This window comes from Sciurus vulgaris (genome assembly GCF_902686455.1).
Source record: "Sciurus vulgaris genome assembly, chromosome: 11".
Taxonomy (NCBI): domain Eukaryota; kingdom Metazoa; phylum Chordata; class Mammalia; order Rodentia; family Sciuridae; genus Sciurus; species Sciurus vulgaris.
In genome coordinates, this window is record NC_136472.1 from 53417507 (window position 1) to 53439228 (window position 21722).

Genomic DNA, 21722 nt, shown 5'->3' on the forward strand with positions numbered 1-21722 from the left:
GTGAGAGTGTTCAGATTATAGTATATTTCTTTGTCATTTATGCTCAGGTCAGAGAGCTCAGGCTGTTCAGATAATAACTACTGGATTGGAATTCATATCTCAAGAATCCCCAGCTGGTGATAGATTACCTCACCTATTCCATCCTGTTTTCCTTCTTTTTTAAATGTAATCCCCACATAGCAGGGTGATCCTGAGAATCTGAGCTGTTGCTGCAAGTGCTCAAGTCTTCTTTATGTTCTCAGGAGTCCCACTGAAGAGATGAGGAGCCTTGATCCAACCATCTCAGCCTGGAGGACAGAAGCCACACCAACCAATGGAAGCTATGAGAATCATCCTCCAATTTGTGACATGAATAATCTGATTCCACATGTGCTCATCTTCATCATTTCCCTGACTGGGCTGGCAGGAAATGCATCTGTGCTGTGATTCTTGGTCTTCCACATGCCCAGGAATGCCTTTTACATCCTAAACCTGGCTGCTGCTGACTCCCTCCTTCTCTGCCTCTATGTTACTATTTGCCTGATAGAATTCATCCTTCACATTAACATTTTTACAGATGGCATCATACAAACTGGGGTATTCATTTTCCAGACTGCAGGCCAGAGCATGCTCTGTGCTAGAAACACTGAGCATTGCCTGTCAGTCCTGTGGCCCATTTGGAACAACTGCCATCACCCAAGACACACATCAGCTACCATGTGTGCCTTCTGACCCTGTCTCTATTTCTGAGCATCATGGACAGTGTCTATTTTTTTCATGTCAACAAAGCTAAAGATCATAATAAAATAGTTGATTTTACTGTAATGGTATTACTGGTTTTTTTATTGGTGAATCTCTCACGGTCTAGCCTGGCCCTACTGATAGGATGCTCTGTGGATCCAAACACAAGTCTCTGACCAGGCTTTATGTTACCATCCTGCACACTGTGTTGGTCTTCTTCTTCTGTGGTTTACCCTTTGGAGTCTGTTTGTTCCTGTTAATGGGATTCAGAATTATATTGCACCAAACAGTTTCCTTTTTCTCGATTCACTTGTCTTGTCCTCTGTTAACAGCTCTGCCAACCCCATCATTTACTTCTTCATTGGCTCCTTTAGGCAGCAGTTGTGGGGGCAGAACCTCAAGCTGGTGTTTGAGCGGGCTCTGCAGGACACTCCTGAGAAGTAGGAATGTGGAGGCAGCCTTTATCAGGGGACCTTAGAGATGTCAGGCAGCAGGGTGGAGCAGGAATGAAGAGCCTCTGCTCTGGTCCATCAGTTGTGACTTCAAGAGGCAACAGTGCCCAGCCACAATTGACAGTTGTCTGCTCTCCTCTCAGTCTTGTGTCCCTGAAATACTTCCTAGCCCCTAAGAGTACTTCTGTCTTCACTGACTGCTGCATTTAGCCATTTCTAGCTCATTAGGCTCAGCCATCATTATATGTGTCTTAGCAAGAACCCACATTCCCTTCAAGTCCCTAAACCGAGGTCTTCTTCTCTTCCTAGGATGGAATATCTCTTAGTCATGGTGGTGTCATGATCACCTCTACATCTTTATGAATTTCTATGCCTGAGAAAATTTTGAGTGGTGCTTGGGGACTTCACCCAAGCATGTTGAGTGGGAATGCTGGAACCATAGAATTTCCCATGAAATAGAGCAACTGCTGTACAGTGCGGAGTCAAGGCTTTAGAGTACTCTAGACATGACTTTGTATCCAGCCTCCAAGACTCCCTGGACTGTGATTAGTACTTGAACACTTCAAGTCTCTGTATCCTCCCTTGTAATGGCCTAACACTAAATTCCACACAGAAGTGTGGCCCTGAGAATAGTAATCACACATCATGTGTTAATGTCTGGTTTGTGTTCCCAAGAGTAATAGTAGAGTATTCTGAGCATAAGCCCATATATCTCAGTCTGGTAGATGTAACTCACCCAACCATTAGAAAGAAGAGGGACATTTCTGGAACTTTCCAAAAGAAGACTGATCTCTACAATGGTGATCCTCATCTCTGAACTTCCTCTTCTGGCAGGCAACACAGTTGTGCTGTGACTTCTGAACTTTTGCATGTGAGGAACACTACTCCATCTACATTCTTACCCTATGTGGGTTGAACAGAAGACCTCTGTGATGGGATTTGCCTGTGATCATTCCCTGAGTGTACCTGAGAAGCTCTTGTGATTTACAACCCTATGTGTATACATCCAAGTTCTATCTTCTTATAAGAACACCTTTCATCTTATAGAAGCTCCACCCTAATACTGATACTTCTTAATTTCATTTGCTCTTGAAGGAATCCATCTCCACAGATAGTCATATTCTGAGATAATGAGGAATTATAGCCTGCAAAGGTGAGTACTGCAGATCTTTCACAACTAAATATTGAAAGGACATAATTCAACCCATAACATCATCCTTATTAAAAAAATTTCTAAACTTACCCACTGAAGAAATTTTCTGAATTTTGTTAACTTATTTATGAGATAGTGCTTTTTTACAACAAAATTTCTGGAACAGTTGACTCATGGTTTCAAAAGGTTAAATTAAATTATCTCTGGGCCAGGATCCATGGTGAATAATAGGAGTGCCTACAGAAGAAGGATCATAGTTCCAACCAAGAAGTAGAGAGCCGATTGAGTGAGGGCAGCCATGTTCTTTCATAACAAGTCTCTCACAAGAACTCTATGAGTAGCTGAGAATCAAATTCTCAGAGCCCATCCCAAGGACCTAAGGACCTCCCACCAGGCCCCATATCTTAAGGGTTCCACAGAACATCCCAATACTGCCACCCTATAGACCAATCAAAATCGCATGAATGCTTGAGTAGGAGATACAATGAAACAATATCCAAATCATAGAATTCCACCAATGACCCTCAAACTTCATATCCATCTTGGCTCCTAATATAAATTAAATTTTGTAAAAAATACAGTAGCCTAACATAACTATAGTAAGAAGAGCAAAAAAATGAAGCCATGTGAGACAAGACTTCAGATATTGAGTGCCTACCCTGCATGAAAATAAATTTAAAAAATTCATGAGGTGTAGAGATGACAAAAAAAATGTGCTCAATACATCATATTTCATAAGGGAAGTTAGGTAATTAAGTTCCTCATACTGACAATTTAAAAAGAGAAATGTGAATTTGTTCTTCAGGGATAATAATGAGGAAATAAAAATTGGTGGAGGTAGGAAGTGATGAGTTCAGGAGAATAGAATTCAATGAAATTTTAATTTTGTTTACATTTCTCTGTAATTTGGAACACAATTACAGAAGTAAATGCATTTCTGCAGAGGTAAAGTACTAAAAAACATGAGGTCAGGATGCGATGAGCCTTGAATGACCCAATGATATACTTTATTACTTAGTAATAAAGCTCCATTATGAAAGCTCACATTGCTTATGTTACTACCTAGGATCATAGTTGGCAATTAAAGAAAGAACGGCAATAACTTATAAGGAGGTGGATCAAAAGGGAAGAGCTGGAAGAGACTGAAATATGAGTAGAAGCAGGGCAGATTCCCAGAAACATCTCCATGAAGTTTGAAGTCTGAAATGGCCCTGGTCATAAAAGGAAAGTTTGAGAAGCTGAGAAAACTGAGAAACACCATGCAGATTAGACAAAGGAATTCAACATGTGAATCTCAACCTAGATCCTTTTGCTAGAAAGAGGATTCTTAATGAAACTTGAATGGGCTTTCTGAGAGAAAGTATGCAAGATTACATTGTACTGTTTAAACTTTTATGGAAATTTGAAAATTTCAATCAAAATGAAAGAAAAATCAATAAGTCTACATTTTCATTTTTGAAGAAGAAACATGAAGTTTTCTTGAGGAAGATCCCCCAAATACAGCATAAATATAGAAACAATGAATATAAATAATGAATAATGAATATAAATAAATAATGAATATACAAAGTTTTAAAAATTCATTGAAATCAACTCCAAAATACTGTTAAATCTAAGACAGTCAGGAGAGCCCAGGGCAAGGCCACAACCTGTCCTTTCTTCCCACTTCCTAGAAATATGTCCATCTTACTGACCTACTGGGTCAGAAGCCACATGCAAACAACAGAGAAATAGAACCCAGAAAAGTTTTTTGTGAGGTAATGGGCAAAGAAAGAAGCAGTGGAATAAATCCACTGTTCTGGTGCTTTTTTTAAATCTCCAACAGATTCATTTTTTAAAGGAATGGATTGAGAGGAAAAATCATGGGGCAAAATAATATGGGATAGAAAATAAATAGAAATGTAAAATGTTTTGCTAATTGTTTTATAACCATAACAAACTAGTACAGAGAATGCCCTGTACAAAACACAATAAATATTCAAAGATCAAGCTGTTCCCTTAGCAAGGCTAAAGATTTAAGTCTCTGGTATTTGGAATCTAGGCCTCAGTCATTATTTTTGGATGGATCACTGGGTGTGTGGCACAGTCTATGCTTTGAACCAGATTTGAAGAGAAGAATGGCCACTTGGCCAGGTAGAAGTAGATGAAGAGTTTGGTTTCGAGTGTCACTCAACTACCTAAGTTCCTCCCCACAATGGAGTGCCAGGTGGGGTTGTACTTCTTGTCAAACTCCTTTTTGATCTGGGCTGCAATATCCTTTTCTATGTTATATTTCTCCAATGCCTGAGTAGCACACTTCACCGAATCCTGTTGCATCTCTTCTGACAAGTCCACATTTTTATCATTGCCTTCGGGTCGCACGTGATGACCATGGGGCAGTGACTGGGCAACTGCAATGGTCTCCTGAGGGGTCTCTGTTCTGATGCTTTTTTTTTTAAATTTTTTTTAATTTATTTATTTTTTAATTTTATTGTAAACAAATGGGATACATGTTGTTTCTCTGTTTGTACATGGCGTAAAGGCATACCATTTGTGTAATCATAAATTTACATAGAGTAATGTTGTTTGATTCATTCTGTTATTTTTTCCCTTCCCCCCCACCCCCCCCCCCCCCCTTTTCCCTCTATACAGTCCGTCCTTCCTTCCTCCATTCTTGCCCCCCTCCCTAACCCTAACTCTAACCCTAACACTAACCCTTCCCTCCCCCCATTATGTGTCATCATCCACTTATTAGCGATATCATTCGTCCTTTGCCTTTTTGAGATTGGCTTATCTCTGATGCTTTTTGACCCGCAAAAACACCTGGTGAGAGCTGGAAAAATAACTCATCTTCAAAATAAATTCAAAATGCTATGCCTCACATAGGAATGCAACACTCATCTTTTTTTATAGCCTCTATGTTTTACGCTTACGAGTTGGTTAAAGAATTTTCAGAAATGTCGTGTTTAAATCTGTATGTGACCAGCACCTCTTTGGGCATTTAGTACCAATACTATCTTTTTGGTTTGTTTGTTTCTTTGTTTCAGTGCAGGTCCTCTCACATGCTTACCCTTTGCTCACCCCCTGAGCTGTACCCCAGCCAATATGCTCTTTGACACTCAGATTAAATCTTTGTTTTAACATGCCGGTGCACATGTGATAGAATAAGGCTTATCAACCAGTTTCTGAAAAGTGCTGAAGGAGAGCACTGATTTCTTTTAAAATTGCTATTGAAAGAAAATATCACAAAATTTGAACATTTGCTTAATTATAGTGGAGAGTATGTGAATTCTTATGATATTTCTACTGGCCTTGGTACCTGGCTTATAAAATTCTCTCTAGACTTTCCCTATGTCTTCTTTGATGGTGGCTTCCTTATTCATGTAGGTTGTCCACTGAACAAATAAACGTTCAATCATTTTTAAGTAATCTTTCAGAATTAAGTATGGACTTGCAAAACTAGTAGAGTTTCTGTATACCCACTACTCAGACTACAGATATTTACATTAATGCTAGTACATTACCAAACAAAGAAGTTGATGTTAGTACAACCAAATCCCTACATACAGACCTCATTTGGGTTTCACTATTTTATGCATGCACTGCTTATGTGTGAAAATCTATGACATTTAATTTTTTAAAATGTAAAAAATATGGCTGAGTAGCTGAAACATGTAATTTTCCCCACTAGCGATATTATAAATACCCCAGTTTATTCAAATGCTTCCCACATTTAAATAAAAAATTATTGTATCTATTATAAGTGAAGTATAGTGTTCTGATATGTGTGTGTTTTGAGGCCCTTCTCCAGCTCTTATAAATGGGATCCTTTTCTTCTCGTGTCTCCTTCTTGACCCTCCTTCCAGGGTGTCTGTTTTTTAACCTCCTCTTCCTATAAGTACACCATTTATTTTAGATAGTACTCACAGTAAGGGATTCCTCTTGACTTAATTATGTCTTGAAGGATACCATCTTCAAATAAAGTATTCTAAGATAATGGAGATTAGGACTTCCAAATAAATTTTGCTGTGACACACAGAAAGATGTTTGCTAATCAGAGAAAAATCACAATGGTATAGGTAATAAGTAGAGAATAGGATTCAGTGAGAATAGGATTCACATCCTTTTGTTCTGTCATTTGAAACAAACTTATAGAAATAAATGCATTACTGATGAGCAAAGGAAATTAAAAAATATATATATATGGGGCCAAGCCTGATGAACCTTTAATGATTTCAATGGTATATTTTGTTATTTAATAATAAAACTCAGTATGAAAGCTCACATTGCTTACATTGTTACCTAGGACAATAGTTGGCAAAGGAAACAGAAACACAACCCACTTAAAAGTAGGTGGAGTAAAAAGAATGGGATGGGAGGGGCTGATATGTGAGTGGGAATGGTGCAGATGCCCAGAAACATTTTCATTAAAATGAAGTCCCAATGTCTGTGGTCTCCAATTTGCTCCCAATCCCAAGGACAATAAAGCACAGGTGCCGTTCAGAACCTTAAAAGCCTCAATTGGTCACCAGCCTTAAATACAGCTTCCATAGCATCTCTGTACTTGGAAAACGAAGGATCATACCATTTTGTCACTCCCTCTGAGAAAAGACTCTCTGTTGTCAGCAGAGCTCAGCTCTCCACCTCTGCAGGGAAGAATGGAAGAAAGGTAAGAGCTGTCAGAATTCCTGTAAGGTATGGTGTTTACTCTAAGTTCACACCCCTGCTGTTTCTTCTACCATAGTGTGCGACATGGAGTGGGTCATGGTGCTTCTTTTAGGGAAAGGCAGGAGACAGAATCATACATCAGAAGACTGGCTGCTCAAAGCTCTGAATTGGGGAGTCTAAAATGGGGTAATGAGACCTTTTCCCTTTGGGCTTGAGCCCCTCATTATCCCCCATTAATTTTAACCATTTAAATTTGCTGTCATAGATAGATTTTTGCCTTTTTAAGATTTGTTTAAAAATTTAAGCCACGTAGAGTATAACTCATAAGAGCTAAGATGCTATATAATGGGTTTCATTGTTTTCACCTGCTTTTCAAAAATATTTCTTTGTATATTTCTCAAGTTTCTCATAAGAAACCAATGGTTCAAATTGGAATAATTGAAGTGTACTCCAGGAGAGAATATTTAAGAGCTTGTCCAAAATAAGGGGAAGATGCCAATGCGTGGTGAAGTGCCTTGAGGAAAGCAAGAAGGAAACAGTATTTTTTCAACCCTGGTGTATAAGAGAAAGGGAAGGAGCAGCTACAGGGGACAGAGCATAGCCATAGCTGTAGCTTGTATTAGTAGGAGATGACCAGGCAGGTGGAGAAGCAGTGCCGTGCCAACACCAGTCATCACAGCAGAGAGCTAGGGGTTTTCATTTTATTTTCATTTAACCCACATCATCCTGCACTGTAAGTTCTTCAAGTTCAGTCTATTACTCACTAAATAGATACTGAGGGCATGTGGGCCACCCATAGAGCTCCTCACAGGGGATTAAAAGTGAACCTGTCTCCAATGCTTGACTCAACTGCAAGCTATTTCTATGATCAACCATTCTCACTCCCTCTTTAGCAAAAACTCACATTACCCTCATGGCAATAAGTCAGATCTTCTTTTACCTCCTTGAATGAAACTTTCTTTATGATTGGGATATTACAATCACTTATGTGTCTGTCTTCATTTCTGCACCTGAGAAAAAACTGTCCCAGGACACAGTAGTGCTGGTCCCCTCTGAGTGAGAGTGTTCAGATTATAGTATATTTCTTGTCATTTATGCTCAGGTCAGAGAGCTCAGGCTGTTCAGATAATACTACTGGATTGGAATCCATATCTCAAGAATCCCCAGCTGTTGATAGATTACCTCACCTATTCCATCTGTTTCCTCTTTTTTAAATGTAATCCCCACATAGCAGGGTGATCCTGAGAATCTGAGCTGTTGCTGCAAGTGCTCAAGTCTTCTTTATGTTCTCAGGAGTCCATTGAAGAGATGAGGAGCCTCGATCCAACCATATCAGCTGGAGGACAGAAGCCACACCAACCAATGGAAGCTATGAGAATCGTCCTCCAATTTGTGACATGAATAATCTGATTCCACAAGCGTTCGTGTTCATGATTTCCCTTGATTGGACTGGCAGGAAATACATCCGTGATCTGGTTCTTGGGCTTCCGCATGCGCAGAAATGCCTTTTTACACCTACATCCCTAAACTGGCTGCTGCTGACTTGCTCCTTCTCTGCCTCCATATCACTTATTTCCTGGTTGGAAGTCCTTGTAAAGATCTTTCACTTCTCTATTTCTACATATGGTTTCATACGAACTGGGGCACAGCATTTTCTATATTGCAGGACTGAACATCCTCAGTGCTATTAGCACTGAGCGCTGCCTGTCAGTCCTGTGGCCATTGGTACCACTGCCATCGCCCAAGACACACATCAGCTATCATGTGTGCCCTGCTCTGGGTCCTGTCTATGCTTCTAAGCATCCTGGACCGGGGTGTACTGTTTTCATTTCAAAGAATCTGAAGTTGATTTGTGTGAAAAAGTTAATATTACTCTAACTGCATGGGGTGCTTTTTTTTCTTTTGTGGTTCTGTTAGGGTCCAGGCCTGGTCCTGCTGGGTAGGATGCTCTGTGGATCCAAACAAAAGCCTCTGACTAGGCTGTATGTTACCATCCTGCTCACGGTGTTGTGGTCTTTCTCTTATGTGTTGTGCCCTTTGGTGTCAGTTTGTTCCTGTTATCCTGGATTAAGATCCTTATGAGACACTTATTGCCTTTTTCTGTCTTCACTTGTCTTGTCCTCTGTTAACAGCTCTGCCAAACCCATCATTTACTTCTTCGTTGGCTCCTTTAGGCAAGCGGGTTTGCAGGCACGGACCCTCAAGCTGGTGCTTGAGCGGGCTCTGCAGGACACTCCTGAAGAGGATGAATGTGGAGGCAGCCTTTCTCAGGGAACCCTGGAGATGTTCAGGCAGCAGAGTGGAGCGGGGTGAAGAGCCTCTGCTCTGTCCTTCAGATGTGCCTTCAAGAGGCAACAGTGCCCAGCCACACTGACAGTTGTCTGCTCTTCTCTCAGCCTCCTGTCCCTGAAATTCCTTCATGTCTTCTAGGGTTTTTATTACCTGGATTTTCTTCTTTCTCTCATGGAAACCAATCTTATGTAAGAACATCTCAATACAAGTTTTTATATTTTCATAAATGTCTCATTATATCTTCACCTAAATCTTTTTTTTGATGCTTTCTTGACATATCATTCCATGTGTAAGACTCCGTGTACTAAATTATAAATCTTTTTTTTCTTTCTTTCTTTCTCTCTCTCTCTTTTTTCCCTTACTATTTCCTACCTGAAGTTGTAGAAAATAATGCTCTTCTTTTATGGATCTGTCCTGCAGAGTGAAAGAGTAGTTAACTGAATACAGGTTATGAGTGGCTCACAAAATGAAACTCAGATGAATTACATTTATTGATTTCCATATGTTGAATCAACCCGGCATCTCTGGGATGAACCACACTTGATCATGGCACATGAACTTTTAAGTATGTTTCTGTATGCAGTTTGTCAGTACTTTATTGAGAATTTTTGCCTCTATGTTCATCAGTGATATTGGACTGATGTTTTCTTCCCTTGCTGTGTATGTGTTTGATTTGGGTATCAGGGAGATACTGGCTTCATAGAGTGAGTTTGGAAGGGTTCCCTCCTTTTCTATTTCATGGACTACTTTGAAAATTATTTGGATCAGTTCTTCTTTGAGGATCCTGTAGAACTTGACTGAGAATCCCTCTGGTCTGGGGATTTTCTTAATTGGTAGTCTTTTGATGCATCATCTATTTCATTGCTTGAAATTGATCTGTTTAAATTGTGTATGTCCTTTTGATTCAGTTTGGGTATATTTTATGTATCTAGAAATTTGTTGATGTCTTTGAGATTTTCTATTTTATAGGAGGTTAAATTTTAAAAATAGTTTCTGATTATCTTCTGCATTTCAGTAGTGAGTGTTGTGATATTTCCTTTTTCTTTTTTTTTTTTTAGATTTCTGATTTTTATTTATGTATATTGAAGCTAAATATGCACATAGTTTAAATAATCAAATAATTCTTCTATGTTACTAATTACAAAACATAACAGTTCTCCACCACCACCCACTTCTTAACCATCAGAGGAAATCACATTCACTGTTTTTTTTTTTTGTTGTTGTTGTTGTCTTTTTTTTTTTTATTGTAAACAAATGGGATACATGTTGTTTCTCTGTTTGTACATGGCGTAAAGGCATACCATTTGTGTAATCATAAATTTACATAGAGCAATGTTGTTTGATTCATTCTGTTATTTTTTCCCTTCCCCCCACCCCTCCCACCCCTCTTTACCCTCTATACAGTAGTTCCTTCTCTATACTTGCCCCCCTCCCTAATCCCCTCCCTAACCCTAACTCTAACCCTTCCCTCCCCCCATTATGTGTCATCCTCCACTTATCAGCGATATCATTCGTCCTTTGGCTTTTTGAGATCGGCCTATCTCACTTAGCATGATATTCTCCAATTTCATCCATTTGCCTGCAAATGTCATAATTTTATCATTCTTTATGGCTGAGTAATATTCCATTGTATATATATACCACAGTTTCTTTATCCACTCATCAATTGAAGGGCATCTAGGTTGGTTCCACAGTCTGGCTATTGTGAATTGAGCAGCTATGAACATTGATGTGGCTGTATTTCTGTAGTATGCAGATTTTAAGTCCTTTGGGTATAGGCCAAGGAGTGGGATAGCTGGGTCAAATGGTGGTTCCATTCCAAGTTTTCTAAGGAATCTCCACACTGCTTTCCATAGTGGCTGCACTAATTTGCAGCCCCACCAGCAGTGTATGAGTGTACCTTTCTCCCCACATCCTCGCCAACACCTGTTGTTGCTCGTATTCTTGATAATCGCCATTCTAATTGGGGTGAGATGGAATCTTAGGGTGGTTTTGATTTGCATTTCTCTATTACTAGAGATGTTGAACATTTTTCCATATGTTTGTTGATTGCTTGTAGATCTTCTTCTATGAAGTGTCTATTCATTTCCTTAGCCCATTTGTTGACTGGACTATTTGAATTCTTGGAGTAGAGTTTTTTGAGTTCTTTATAGATTCTGGAGATTAGTGCTCTATCTGAAGTATGATTGGCAAAGATATTCTCCCACTCTGTAGGCTCTTTCTTCGCATTGCTGATAGTTCCCTTTGCCGAGAGAAAGCTATTTAGTTTGAATCTATCCCAGTTATTGATTCTAGCTTTTATTCTTGTGCTATGGGAGTCCTGTTAAGGAAGTCTGATCCTAGACCAACAAGGTGAAGTGAATTTTAGTAAGTTGAGTTTTCTCTTCCTTTGTCTTCATTACCATGGCTAAGGGTTTATAAATTTATTTATTTTTTCAAAGGATCAACTTTTTGTTTTGTTAATTTTTTGAATTGTTTCTTTTGTTTAAATTTCATTGATTTTTGATCTGCTTTTAATTATTTCCTATCTTCTACTAGTTTTGGTGTTGATCTGCTCTTTTCCTAGGACTTTGAGATGTAATGTTAGGTCATTTATTAATTGACTTTATGTTAATGAAATGCAATGAAATTTCCTTTTAGCACTGCCTTCACAGTATCCCAGGAATTTTGGTATGTTGTATCACTATTCTAGTTTACTTCTAAATATATTTTTATTTCATCCCTGATTTCTTCAGCTATCTGCACATCATTCATTTTGTTTAGTCTCCAGGTTTTAGGGTAACTTCTTTTTTTTATTTTATTATTGATGTTTAATTTCACTCCATTATGATCTGATTGAATGTAGGATATTATCCCTATGTTTTGTATTTGGAAACTGTTGTTCTGTGGCCTAAGATATGGTCTATTTTAGAAACGGAACTTTATGCTGCTGAGAAGAAAACATATTTGCTTGCTGATAGATGAAATATTCTATATGTCTGTTAAGTCTAAATTATTGATTGTATTATTTAGTTCTATTGCATTATTTAGTTCTTTGTTTACTTTTTCGTTTGGAGGATTTATCCAGTAGTGAGAGAGATGTATTAAAGTCTCCTGGTATTAGTGTTTTGAAATGTTTGATTCTTGAAATTGAGAAGGGTTTGTTGGATGAACATAAATGTTCCTCTGTTTGGGGCATAATGTATAATTTTTATGTCATGTTGATGTATAATTCCCTTAAGCAGTATGAAATGTCCTCCTTTGTCCATTCTGATTAACTTTGGCTGGAAGTCCACTTTATCTGATATGTGAATAGAATCCCCTGTTTACGCAATGCATGTGGATGTTTTTCCCCCCATTCCTTCACCTTCTGTAGATTTCTTTGCCTATGAGGTAAGTCTAAGAGCATTTTGTTGGGCCTTGTATTTTAATGCAATCTGCCAGTCAGTCTTTTGATTGATCAGTTTAGGCCATTAATGCTCAAGGTTATTATTGCGATATGATTTGTATTCCTGGTAATTTTGCAATCCACATTTTCTATATACATTCATCCGCTGAAGGGCACTAAGGATGGCCCATAGTTTGATTATTGTGAATTGTGCTGCTATACACATTGATGTGGTTGTGCTGCTTCAGCATTTTGATTTCAAATCCTTTGGATATATACTGAGGAGTGGTATAGCTGAGTCATATCAGTGTTCCATTAGTTTTTTGAGGAATCTTAATACTGATTTTGGAAGTTAATCCAAAATAATGGGGGCATAGGAGAATAGAAGGAAGATTAGTGGAGTAGACAAAGGGGAGTGAAGGGAAGGGAAGAGAGTTGGAATAGGGAAGGATCATGGATTAAATCTGACCTAACATTTCTATGTACATATATGAATAGATCACAGTGAATCTCACCATTGTGAACATGCACAAGACACTAATTTGAAAAGGGAACATGAAGTAGGAAGAAGGGATGTGAAGGGGAAGTAATGGGGACTGAATTAGAACAAGTTATATTCCATGATTTAATTATATCAAAATTAATCCTATTGTTACATATAACTGAAAAGAACAACAAAAAATGTCCATTCTCTACTCCATGGCTATAATCACTGTGAGTATACATTCTTCAATCTATGCAGTAGGTTGGGTATGGAGATGGCATGGTATATATTGAGAACCAATATTGTTCATTCATAAAAGCTCACATTAAAAATAACTGATTTTTTTCTTTTGCTCTTCTTTGGGATATTAGCATAGGGTTAAAAGAAGGTATCTCCTTAGAGATCTGATGTAATTGGTCTAATCTCCCCAGCTTGCAAACACAGACTCAGGGATAAGCGTGCAAGAAGATTTCACTAGTAAGTGTGTGTGTGTGGTTAGTTAGACAGGGAAGGCTTGTTGAAATACTTGGAATTTGAACTGATAATTCTACAATTACCTAGCATGTGCCTCTGCCACCTTTTCAGTCACATCAATATCTGGCAAAGAAAGATAAATAGAACTTGGAGGGATGGAAATGGGAAATGGGTGAATCATGATGACAATAAAGGAAAGAAATGTATATAGATCACCATAAGTAAAAGTGGAATAAAATGAGTTCTGCCTGGATTTATCTATCAATAATTACCTTGTAAATTTATGATTACACAAATGGTATGCCTTTATGCCATGTACAAACAGAGAAACAACATGTATCCCATTTGTTTATAAAAAAAAAATTACCTTGAATTTAAATGAATTACATTACCAAATACAAAGACAGAGAATGAATGATAGGATTTTAAAATAAAAACAAGACCCTTCTATATACTGCCTATAAGATATTTGCTTCACTCCAAAGGGCACACATAGATTTAAAGTGAAAACATGAAGTGTGAAGATGTCACTGTTTCAGAGCAATTTCCCAGCATGCTAAGGGCGTAGGTTCAATGACCAGACTCCAAAAATATGGGAAAGAAAAAAAATGATATTCTATACCACTGTAAACTAAATGAAGCCAGAAATGGATAGAAGATAGATAGATAGATAGATAGATAGATAGATAGATAGATAGATAGATAGAAAGTAGATCAGGTGAATTAGGCTTTAGGTCAAATAGACAAAAAGAGAAAAAATACACATTGTGTAATAAAAAGGATATCAATTAATCAAGAGGACATATTGATTATAAATATACACACCCAACAGTGGCCCATAAACATGCAAAGCAAATATTAAAGAATCTAAAGGATCAGATAGATACATTGGAATATAATAATAGTGGGAGATTCCAATATGCCACTTTCAATAATGGATGCCTAATCCAGACAGAAAACTGATAAAGATAATTGAACTTGAAAAGTACTTTAGATCAAATGAAACTAACAGCCATATAGAGAAAACTTTATCCAACTGAAAGACAAACCACATTCCCCTCAGGAGCACGCAGAACATCTGCCAGGATGGATCATAAGTAGGACACAAACAAATAATGGGAAATATGAGCATTCTGAATAATTTTTCTAACAACAATGCTATAAAATCAAAAGAAAAACAAAAACGAAGACAAATGTGACAATAAAAGAAAGCATAGAAATTTTGGAAAATGATGGCCAATGGAGAATGGGATCCAGGGAGATTCACTTTATAAATGATCCTTTGTGGTTGTGAAAGAAATCATACACAGGAATGCTTTATTTCTGTGATGGAAACAATACCCCAAACCATATGGACAAGCCATGGTGATCCTTTAAGACCTATTCATATATATTTTTTTCTTTAGTTACGAAGCTCCACATTGCAAGATCACATTGCTAACATGGTTACCAAGGCTGACAGTGGTTATTGAAGGATGCATAACAACAATGACTTGCAGGAGGTTGAACTCATTGGGATGGGAGAGCCTGAAGTGAGTGGAAATGGAACAGCAGTCAAGAAATGTCTTGGTGATAGTGCATACCTGGAGTGGCTCTGGTTTCTGACTTGCCCACAGTACTGTACAGGAAGTCCCAGGGGTTTTCAACATGTTCATTGCTTTGTGGTCACCATCTTTCACTCCACTCTTGTAAATCTCCCAAATAGAGGATGGAACAGGGTCCTCTGGCATGACTTGATCCTATAAAGGCTATACCCCTTCATCCTGGGTAAATTCTCCACTTCTGAATAGAAATATGTACAAAATAAAAGTGATATATCTGGAAGTTTTTAATCCCAATTTGAGTTATGAATTTTTTCTTACTACATCCCTTATTTCAACCTTGTGTTATATGTAGTTTCCTTCTGAGGAAAGCAAGTTACATGAATCTTTTTCTGGAAACTAGGTACTGGCAGCCCTGAAAGTTGGATTTCAGATGGGAATGACCAGAACTTTCTCTATTCTGATCCATCTCCCCATAAGATTTCTTACATTCATCCTTTGGAAATGTGCTTTCCTAGAAAGAATGGCAATTTCTAATGAATTTAAGGAACAAGGTGACAGGTAGGCATTGTGTCCAGATATGAGCTGTTATGAATGCAATTTAACTGATTTACTTGCTTTTCAAAATGATTCTACTTTGAGTATCTGAAAGGTGTAAATCTGAAATAATTGAGGATCATTCCTTGCAATTCTATGTATAAAAAGTGGAAGGACTAAAAGAAGTTTACAATGCACAGTAAAGCATCCTAAGCGATAGGACAGCATCATTTCTATTCTGGGCTCAAAGTAACAGGGAAGGAGCAGATTTCAAAGACAGCAGCCATAGCTGCAGCTGCAGCAGCAGGAAACAATGACCAGACAGGAGAAGGGGCCCTGCCATTGGCGCACAGGGCCTGTGGGAAAATGCACTCCTCATTCATTAGAGGACAAATTTGTCTGCTCTAAAAAGATACCAATTTTCATAAATTCTTAGACACAAAAAAATGTTTCATACCTGAGCTAGAGACTCCAACACAATCAAGCCTCAAAATTCCTTCCAAATTTCTACTCTACAACTACAGAAAAGGTACCTTCATCTTGGTTGTTGTACATGTTTTTAGGTATTGTGAATTCTACTCTAAACATTGATGTGGCTGTATCACTGTAGTATTCTGATTCTAAATCCTTTGGATATATAGGGAAGTGATTCAATTACTATTTTTTTGAGGAATTTCCATACTGAGAGAAGAACTTAATCCAAAAAATGGAGGCAGTATGGAAAGAAGACAGATCAGTGGAGTACAAAGGGAAATGAAGGGAAGGGAGGAGAAAATGGATAGGAAAAGACAATGAATGAAATGAATCTGACCTAACATTTCTACATACATATATGAATATACCACAATGAATCCCACCACTGTATACACCCACAAGACATTATTGTTTTAAAAAATATAAGTAACTAGAAGAAAGATCAGAGGAGTAGAGAAAGGGTAACAGAGATGGAAAGAAGGGAAAGGAAGGGGAAGTAGTGGGAAACTGACTTCTTTAACACCCAAAGTGCAAGAAGTAAAATCAAGAATCAATAAATGGGATAGATTTAAACTAAAAAGCTTTTTCTCAGCAAAGGATACAATCAATAATATGAAGAGAGACTCTACAGAATGGGACAAAATCTTCTCCACATGCACCTAAGACACAGCATTAATCTCCAGGAAAAAGAACAAACAAACAAACAAACAAAAAACACATTAACAACAACAAAAAAGTACTGAGTCAATAAATGTGCGAAGAATCTGAACAGACACTTCAATGAACAAATATATGAAAAAGTTTTCAACATTTCTAGCAATTAAAGAAATGCAAATAAAAACGACACTGAGATTCCATCTCACTCCAGTCAGAATGGCAATTATCAAGAATACAAGTAACAATAAATGTTGACAAGGACATGGGAGGAAACGTATTCTTAAACATTGGTGGTGAGACTGCAAATTGGTGCAACCAGTCTGGAAAGCAGTATGGAGATTTCTTAGAAAACATGGAATGGAACCACCATTTGACCCAGCTGTCCCACTCCTCAGTTTATACCCAGGGGACTTAAAGTCAGCATATTACACACAGCCACATCAATGTTTATAGCCAAAAATTCACAATAGTTAAACTATGGAACAAACATAGATGTCCTTCCACAGAGGAAAGGATAAAGAAAGATGGTATGTTACACAATGGAATATTACACAGCCCTTAATGAAGAATGAAATGGTTGCATTTGTAGGTAAATGGATGGAGCTGGAGAATATCATGCTAAGTGAAATAAGACAATACCAAAAAACAAGTGCTGGAACTTTTCTCTGATATGAGAATGCTGACTCATAACAGAGGGAAGTGAGGGAAGAATGAAGAAATTTTGGATTGAGTAGAGGTGAGTAAATGGAGGGGAGGGGACTTGGAGGTGGAAAGAATGGCAGAATGAGATGGACATTATTACCACATGTACATGTATGATTACATGACTGGTATGACTTTGAATGGTGTACAGTCAGAGGATTGAGAAATGGTACTCTATTTGTGTATAATGTGTCAAAATTCATTCTTCTGTAATCTAACTAATGAGAACAATACAAAAAAACTGCTGGTAAAATGTAGAACCTGGGATGTTGAAACCCACACTGTATGATACCAGGGATATTCACTCATCCTGCTGTGTTCTAATTCCAAATTCTGTAAATGGGACAAGTAGAAATTCTTACCACATAGGTTCTTTGGAGGATTTGAAGAGAACTTATGTGAAAAACTCTAAATTAACTTCTGATAATCATTAAAACACAAGTGGGGACTGTGCGGGGCTCGCTCTGGGGCCAAGGTAAGCGGGCGGCCGGGCGGGCGATGGCAGGGGCCGCAGCGGGCGGCAGAGGCGGAGGTGCCTGGGGGCCCAGGGGGCTCCGGCGGGGCTGCTCTCCACCAGTCCCCGCCGGCTCCCCCCCGGGCTGGGCTGCAGCCGCTCAGGGCCACAGTCCCCTTCCAGCTGCAGCAGCCGCATCAGCGCCGGGACGGGGGTGGCCGCGCAGCCAGCGTCCCATGTTCGGTGCCCCCAGAAAAGTCAGTGTGTAGGCCTCAGCCACCCCAGGTCCGATGTACCTTCTCCCTGGACACCATCCTCAGCTCCCACCTTCTGGGCCAGTGGCCACGAGATGCTGATGGGGCCTTCGCCTTCACCTGCTGTACCAATGACAAGGCCACCCAGACACCCCTGTCCTGGCAAGAGCCAGATGGCGAGCGGGCCAGCTCCTGCACACATAAGTGCTCAGCGTCCTGGGGCAGCACAGACCACAGAAAAGAGATTACCAAGTTGAAGCAACAATTGCAGAGGACAAAGCTGAGCCGTAACGGAAAGGAGAAAGAGCGGGGTTCCCCACTCCAAGGGGACCATGCCGTGCGGGGAGCACTGAGGGCATCACCTCCCAGCTTCCCCTCAGGGTCCCCTGTCCTGCGACTCAGCCCCTGCCTGCACAGGAGCCTGGAAGGGCTCAACCAAGAGCTGAAGGAGGTGTTTGTGAAGGAGCAGGGTGAAGAGGAACTGCTGAGGATCCTTGAGGTCCCTGATGGACACCGTGCTCTTGCTCCTCCCCAGAGTGGCAGCTGTGATCACCCTCCTCCTGCTGGAGCCCAGCAACCTTGCCAGCTCTCCTTCCATGCTCCTGGCATCCCCCCAGCCTTCAGGCCAGGCCAGCCGTGAGGAGCACCGGGGTGCCAGTGAGCTGGCATCTGTCCCCACTGACAAAGCCTATTCTCCAGGCCACCCAGCTTCCTTGAAGATGGCAGTCCATCTCCAGTCCTTGCCTTTGCCACCTCCCCTCGGCCCAATCACAGCTATGTCTTCAAACGGGAGCCCCCAGAAGGCTGTGAGAGAGTGCGTGTGTTTGAAGAGGCCACGTCCCCAGGTCCTGACCTGGCCTTCCTGACTTCCTGTCCTGACAAGAACAAAGTCCATTTCAACCCCACCGGCTCAGCCTTCTGCCCTGTCAGCTTGATGAAACCACTCTTCCCTGGCATGGGCTTCATCTTCCGTAACTGCCCCTCAAGCCCAGGGTCTCCCCTTCCCCCTGCCAGCCCCAGGACACCGTCTCGGAAGGATCCAGAGGCCTCCAAGGCCTCCCCACTGCCATTTGAGCCATGGCAGCGCACCCCACCATCAGAAGAGTCCGTGCTTTTCCAGAGTTCCCTGGTGGTTTGAAGGGAGCCCCTCAACTTCACCATGGAGACCAGTGCCTTGGTGGCAGGCCCTTCTCTAGCTCCCCAAGGGGGATGGAGGAGTCCTTCCCTCTCGGCCTTCGAGCACTTTCACTTATTGTGTCAAAGCCCCAGGTCTTCTTTCTGATGGACACCAGCCCCTCCAAATGTGAGGGGACTTGCCTTCTCCACTAGCAGCTGGGCAGCTTACAACTCACACCTGTGTACCTGCGCTTCCCTCACTCAGTGGAAACTCACCCAAAAAGGTCTTGAGGCCCCCACCCCAGGGTGCGAGTCCAAATGACTTATAGGAGGCTCCTATTGTTATGGCGGAGTAAGCTGGCTGTGCTTGAAGGAGAGGGGAAGGCCAGATTCCCTTCCCTCTCCACCTCCAGAAACACAGAAGAGCAGACCAGAAGACAGACAGCCCAGCTCTGGGCCTCCCTCTCTTTGGAGGAGCTGACCAAAGCGGCCCTAGAGGGCACAACACTTGACCAATTCAGCTGCTGGCAGAGGGAGGAACCAAGTGTTTCCCAAGTGGCATTTTCATCTCACGTTCACCCTGACTAAAGATTGTCTTAAGCAGCAGCCAGCCCCTGGTGGGTGGTGGGGGAGAGGGAGGGCTGGCATTCCTCCAGGTGGCAAGTGGTGACTCTACACCCTCCACCTGCCCCAGGGCCGGGCTGGATTAGAAAAATGCCTATTTTTCTTCTATTGATTTAGAAACTCTATTTTCTCCCAAAGACACTATTTTTGCAGCTGTTTGAAGTTTGTATATTTTCCGTACTGCAGAGCTTACACAAAATTGAAGAAGAATGTTAATGTTTGAGTTTTCTTATCTTGTGTTTAGAGATTGTTTTTTGCAGATCTTGGTGTTAATAGACCAAATAAATCAATAAGTATTAAAAAATTTTAAAAAATACAAAAAAAAAAACAAAAAACACAAGTGGGTTCCTTTACTTGTTTGAAATTTGCTTGAGCAACTCCCTTTATGACTCCTTCTGTTTCACTTCATACTCGTCTCATACAAATACTTCCACCAAAAGAAAAATACTGCTGTGGATTTTCTGGCAGAGAATGGAGCAGGTTTATATCGTACACACCACCTAGTAGTCCTCCGTAGACAGTCTCCGATTTCAAATACTCTTTTCAGTGGCACTCACTCCTCACCCTCATTCACACCCTCCTGGGCTACACTGTTGAACATTTCAGCTGAGGCACAAAGCTCACCCACACTGCTCACCAAATGCCTCTGGGTGCTAAACAAAGCCATTTTGAATCCACACTGCAAAGGCACATGAGTAGTCAACAGCAGTTATTTGGTCACACATAAGTAATTCTAAATAACCCAGGACTGTTCACATTTAGGATTAGGGTGAATGGTATTTTCTTCATCTCATTATGTGTATATGTTAAGGCCTTTCATTCTTTTTCATGTTATTTTCCATTTAACCCACATCATCCTGCACTGTAAGGCTTCTTGTTCAAATATTCATTCATTAAATAGATACTGAGGGCATGTGAGCCATGGGCAGAGCTCAGCACTGGGGATTAAAAAGTGAACCTGTCTTCAATGCCTGACTCACTGAGCTAATTCTATGGCCAGCCATTCTCACTCCCTTTAGCAAAAACTCACAGTACCTTCACGGCCATAAAGCCAGATCTTTTTTTGCCTCCTTTTGGTGTTAAGTTTTTGAGTTCTTTCTTTCTTTCTTCTTTCTTTCTTTCTTCTTTCTTTCTTTCTTTTCTTTCTTTCTTTCTTTCTTTCTTTCTTCTTTCAATTTTGATTCACTTTATATACAAATGGAGTATAACTATAGTTTCTTGGTTTTACACAAAGTAGAGTCATACCATTGTGTATTCATAGATGCACATAGGGTAATAATGTTTGTCTCATTTTATTATCTTTCCCTCCCCACGCCTTCCCACTCCTATTTCCATCTACACAGTCCATCCTTTGTCCATTCTTCCCTTACCTCCCACTGTTTCCATTATGTATCATCATCGACTTATCAGAGAAATCATTTGGCCTTTGGTTTTTTGGGCTTGACTTATTTCACTTAGCATGATATTATCCAACTCCATCCATTTACTGCAAAAGCCTTAATAAAAGAAAGAAAGAAGAAAGAAAGAAAGAGAAAAAGAAAGAAAGAAAGAAAGAAAGAAGCTAGAAAAGAAAATATTGCTGGCTGTTAAGCTTTTCTTTTCTTGTATTAAGTGGGGATATTACAATAGATGGCCATTAAGGCACACAGGATTCATTAGTAAAATAAGCATGGGTTATGTCTTATTGAGCTTCTAATTTAAAGGAATCAAATACATCACATCCTAAAACAGCTGAGTGAACTGTAAGTCCCTTGATTGCAAATAACACAGGTTC

The 21722-nt window shown here is 40.0% G+C and overlaps 1 protein-coding gene and 3 pseudogenes across 4 annotated transcripts; 3 read left to right on the forward strand and 1 right to left on the reverse strand.

Annotated features, from left to right (window-relative positions):
- The first annotated feature begins 258 nt into the window (after positions 1-258).
- On the forward strand, positions 259-1164 carry LOC306639824 (mas-related G-protein coupled receptor member X2-like; annotated as a pseudogene). The gene is made up of 2 exons: positions 259-576; positions 681-1164. The product of its transcript is annotated as a mas-related G-protein coupled receptor member X2-like (transcript).
- A 2999-nt stretch (positions 1165-4163) lies between these two features.
- LOC306639826 (dynein light chain 1, cytoplasmic-like) lies at positions 4164-4697 on the reverse strand (annotated as a pseudogene). Its single transcript has one exon. The product of its transcript is annotated as a dynein light chain 1, cytoplasmic-like (transcript).
- Positions 4698-8415: 3718 nt separating this feature from the next.
- LOC306639827 (mas-related G-protein coupled receptor member X2-like) lies at positions 8416-9346 on the forward strand (annotated as a pseudogene). Its single transcript has one exon. The product of its transcript is annotated as a mas-related G-protein coupled receptor member X2-like (transcript).
- Positions 9347-17998: 8652 nt separating this feature from the next.
- Positions 17999-20240, forward strand: LOC306638637 (protein FAM117A-like; the record flags this gene model as incomplete). The annotated part of the gene is given in 4 exon segments (XM_079101863.1): positions 17999-18091; positions 18093-18763; positions 18765-18913; positions 18916-20240. Coding segments are annotated over 4 exon segments (1344 nt in total). The 3' UTR covers positions 19347-20240.
- Positions 20241-21722: the final 1482 nt, after the last annotated feature.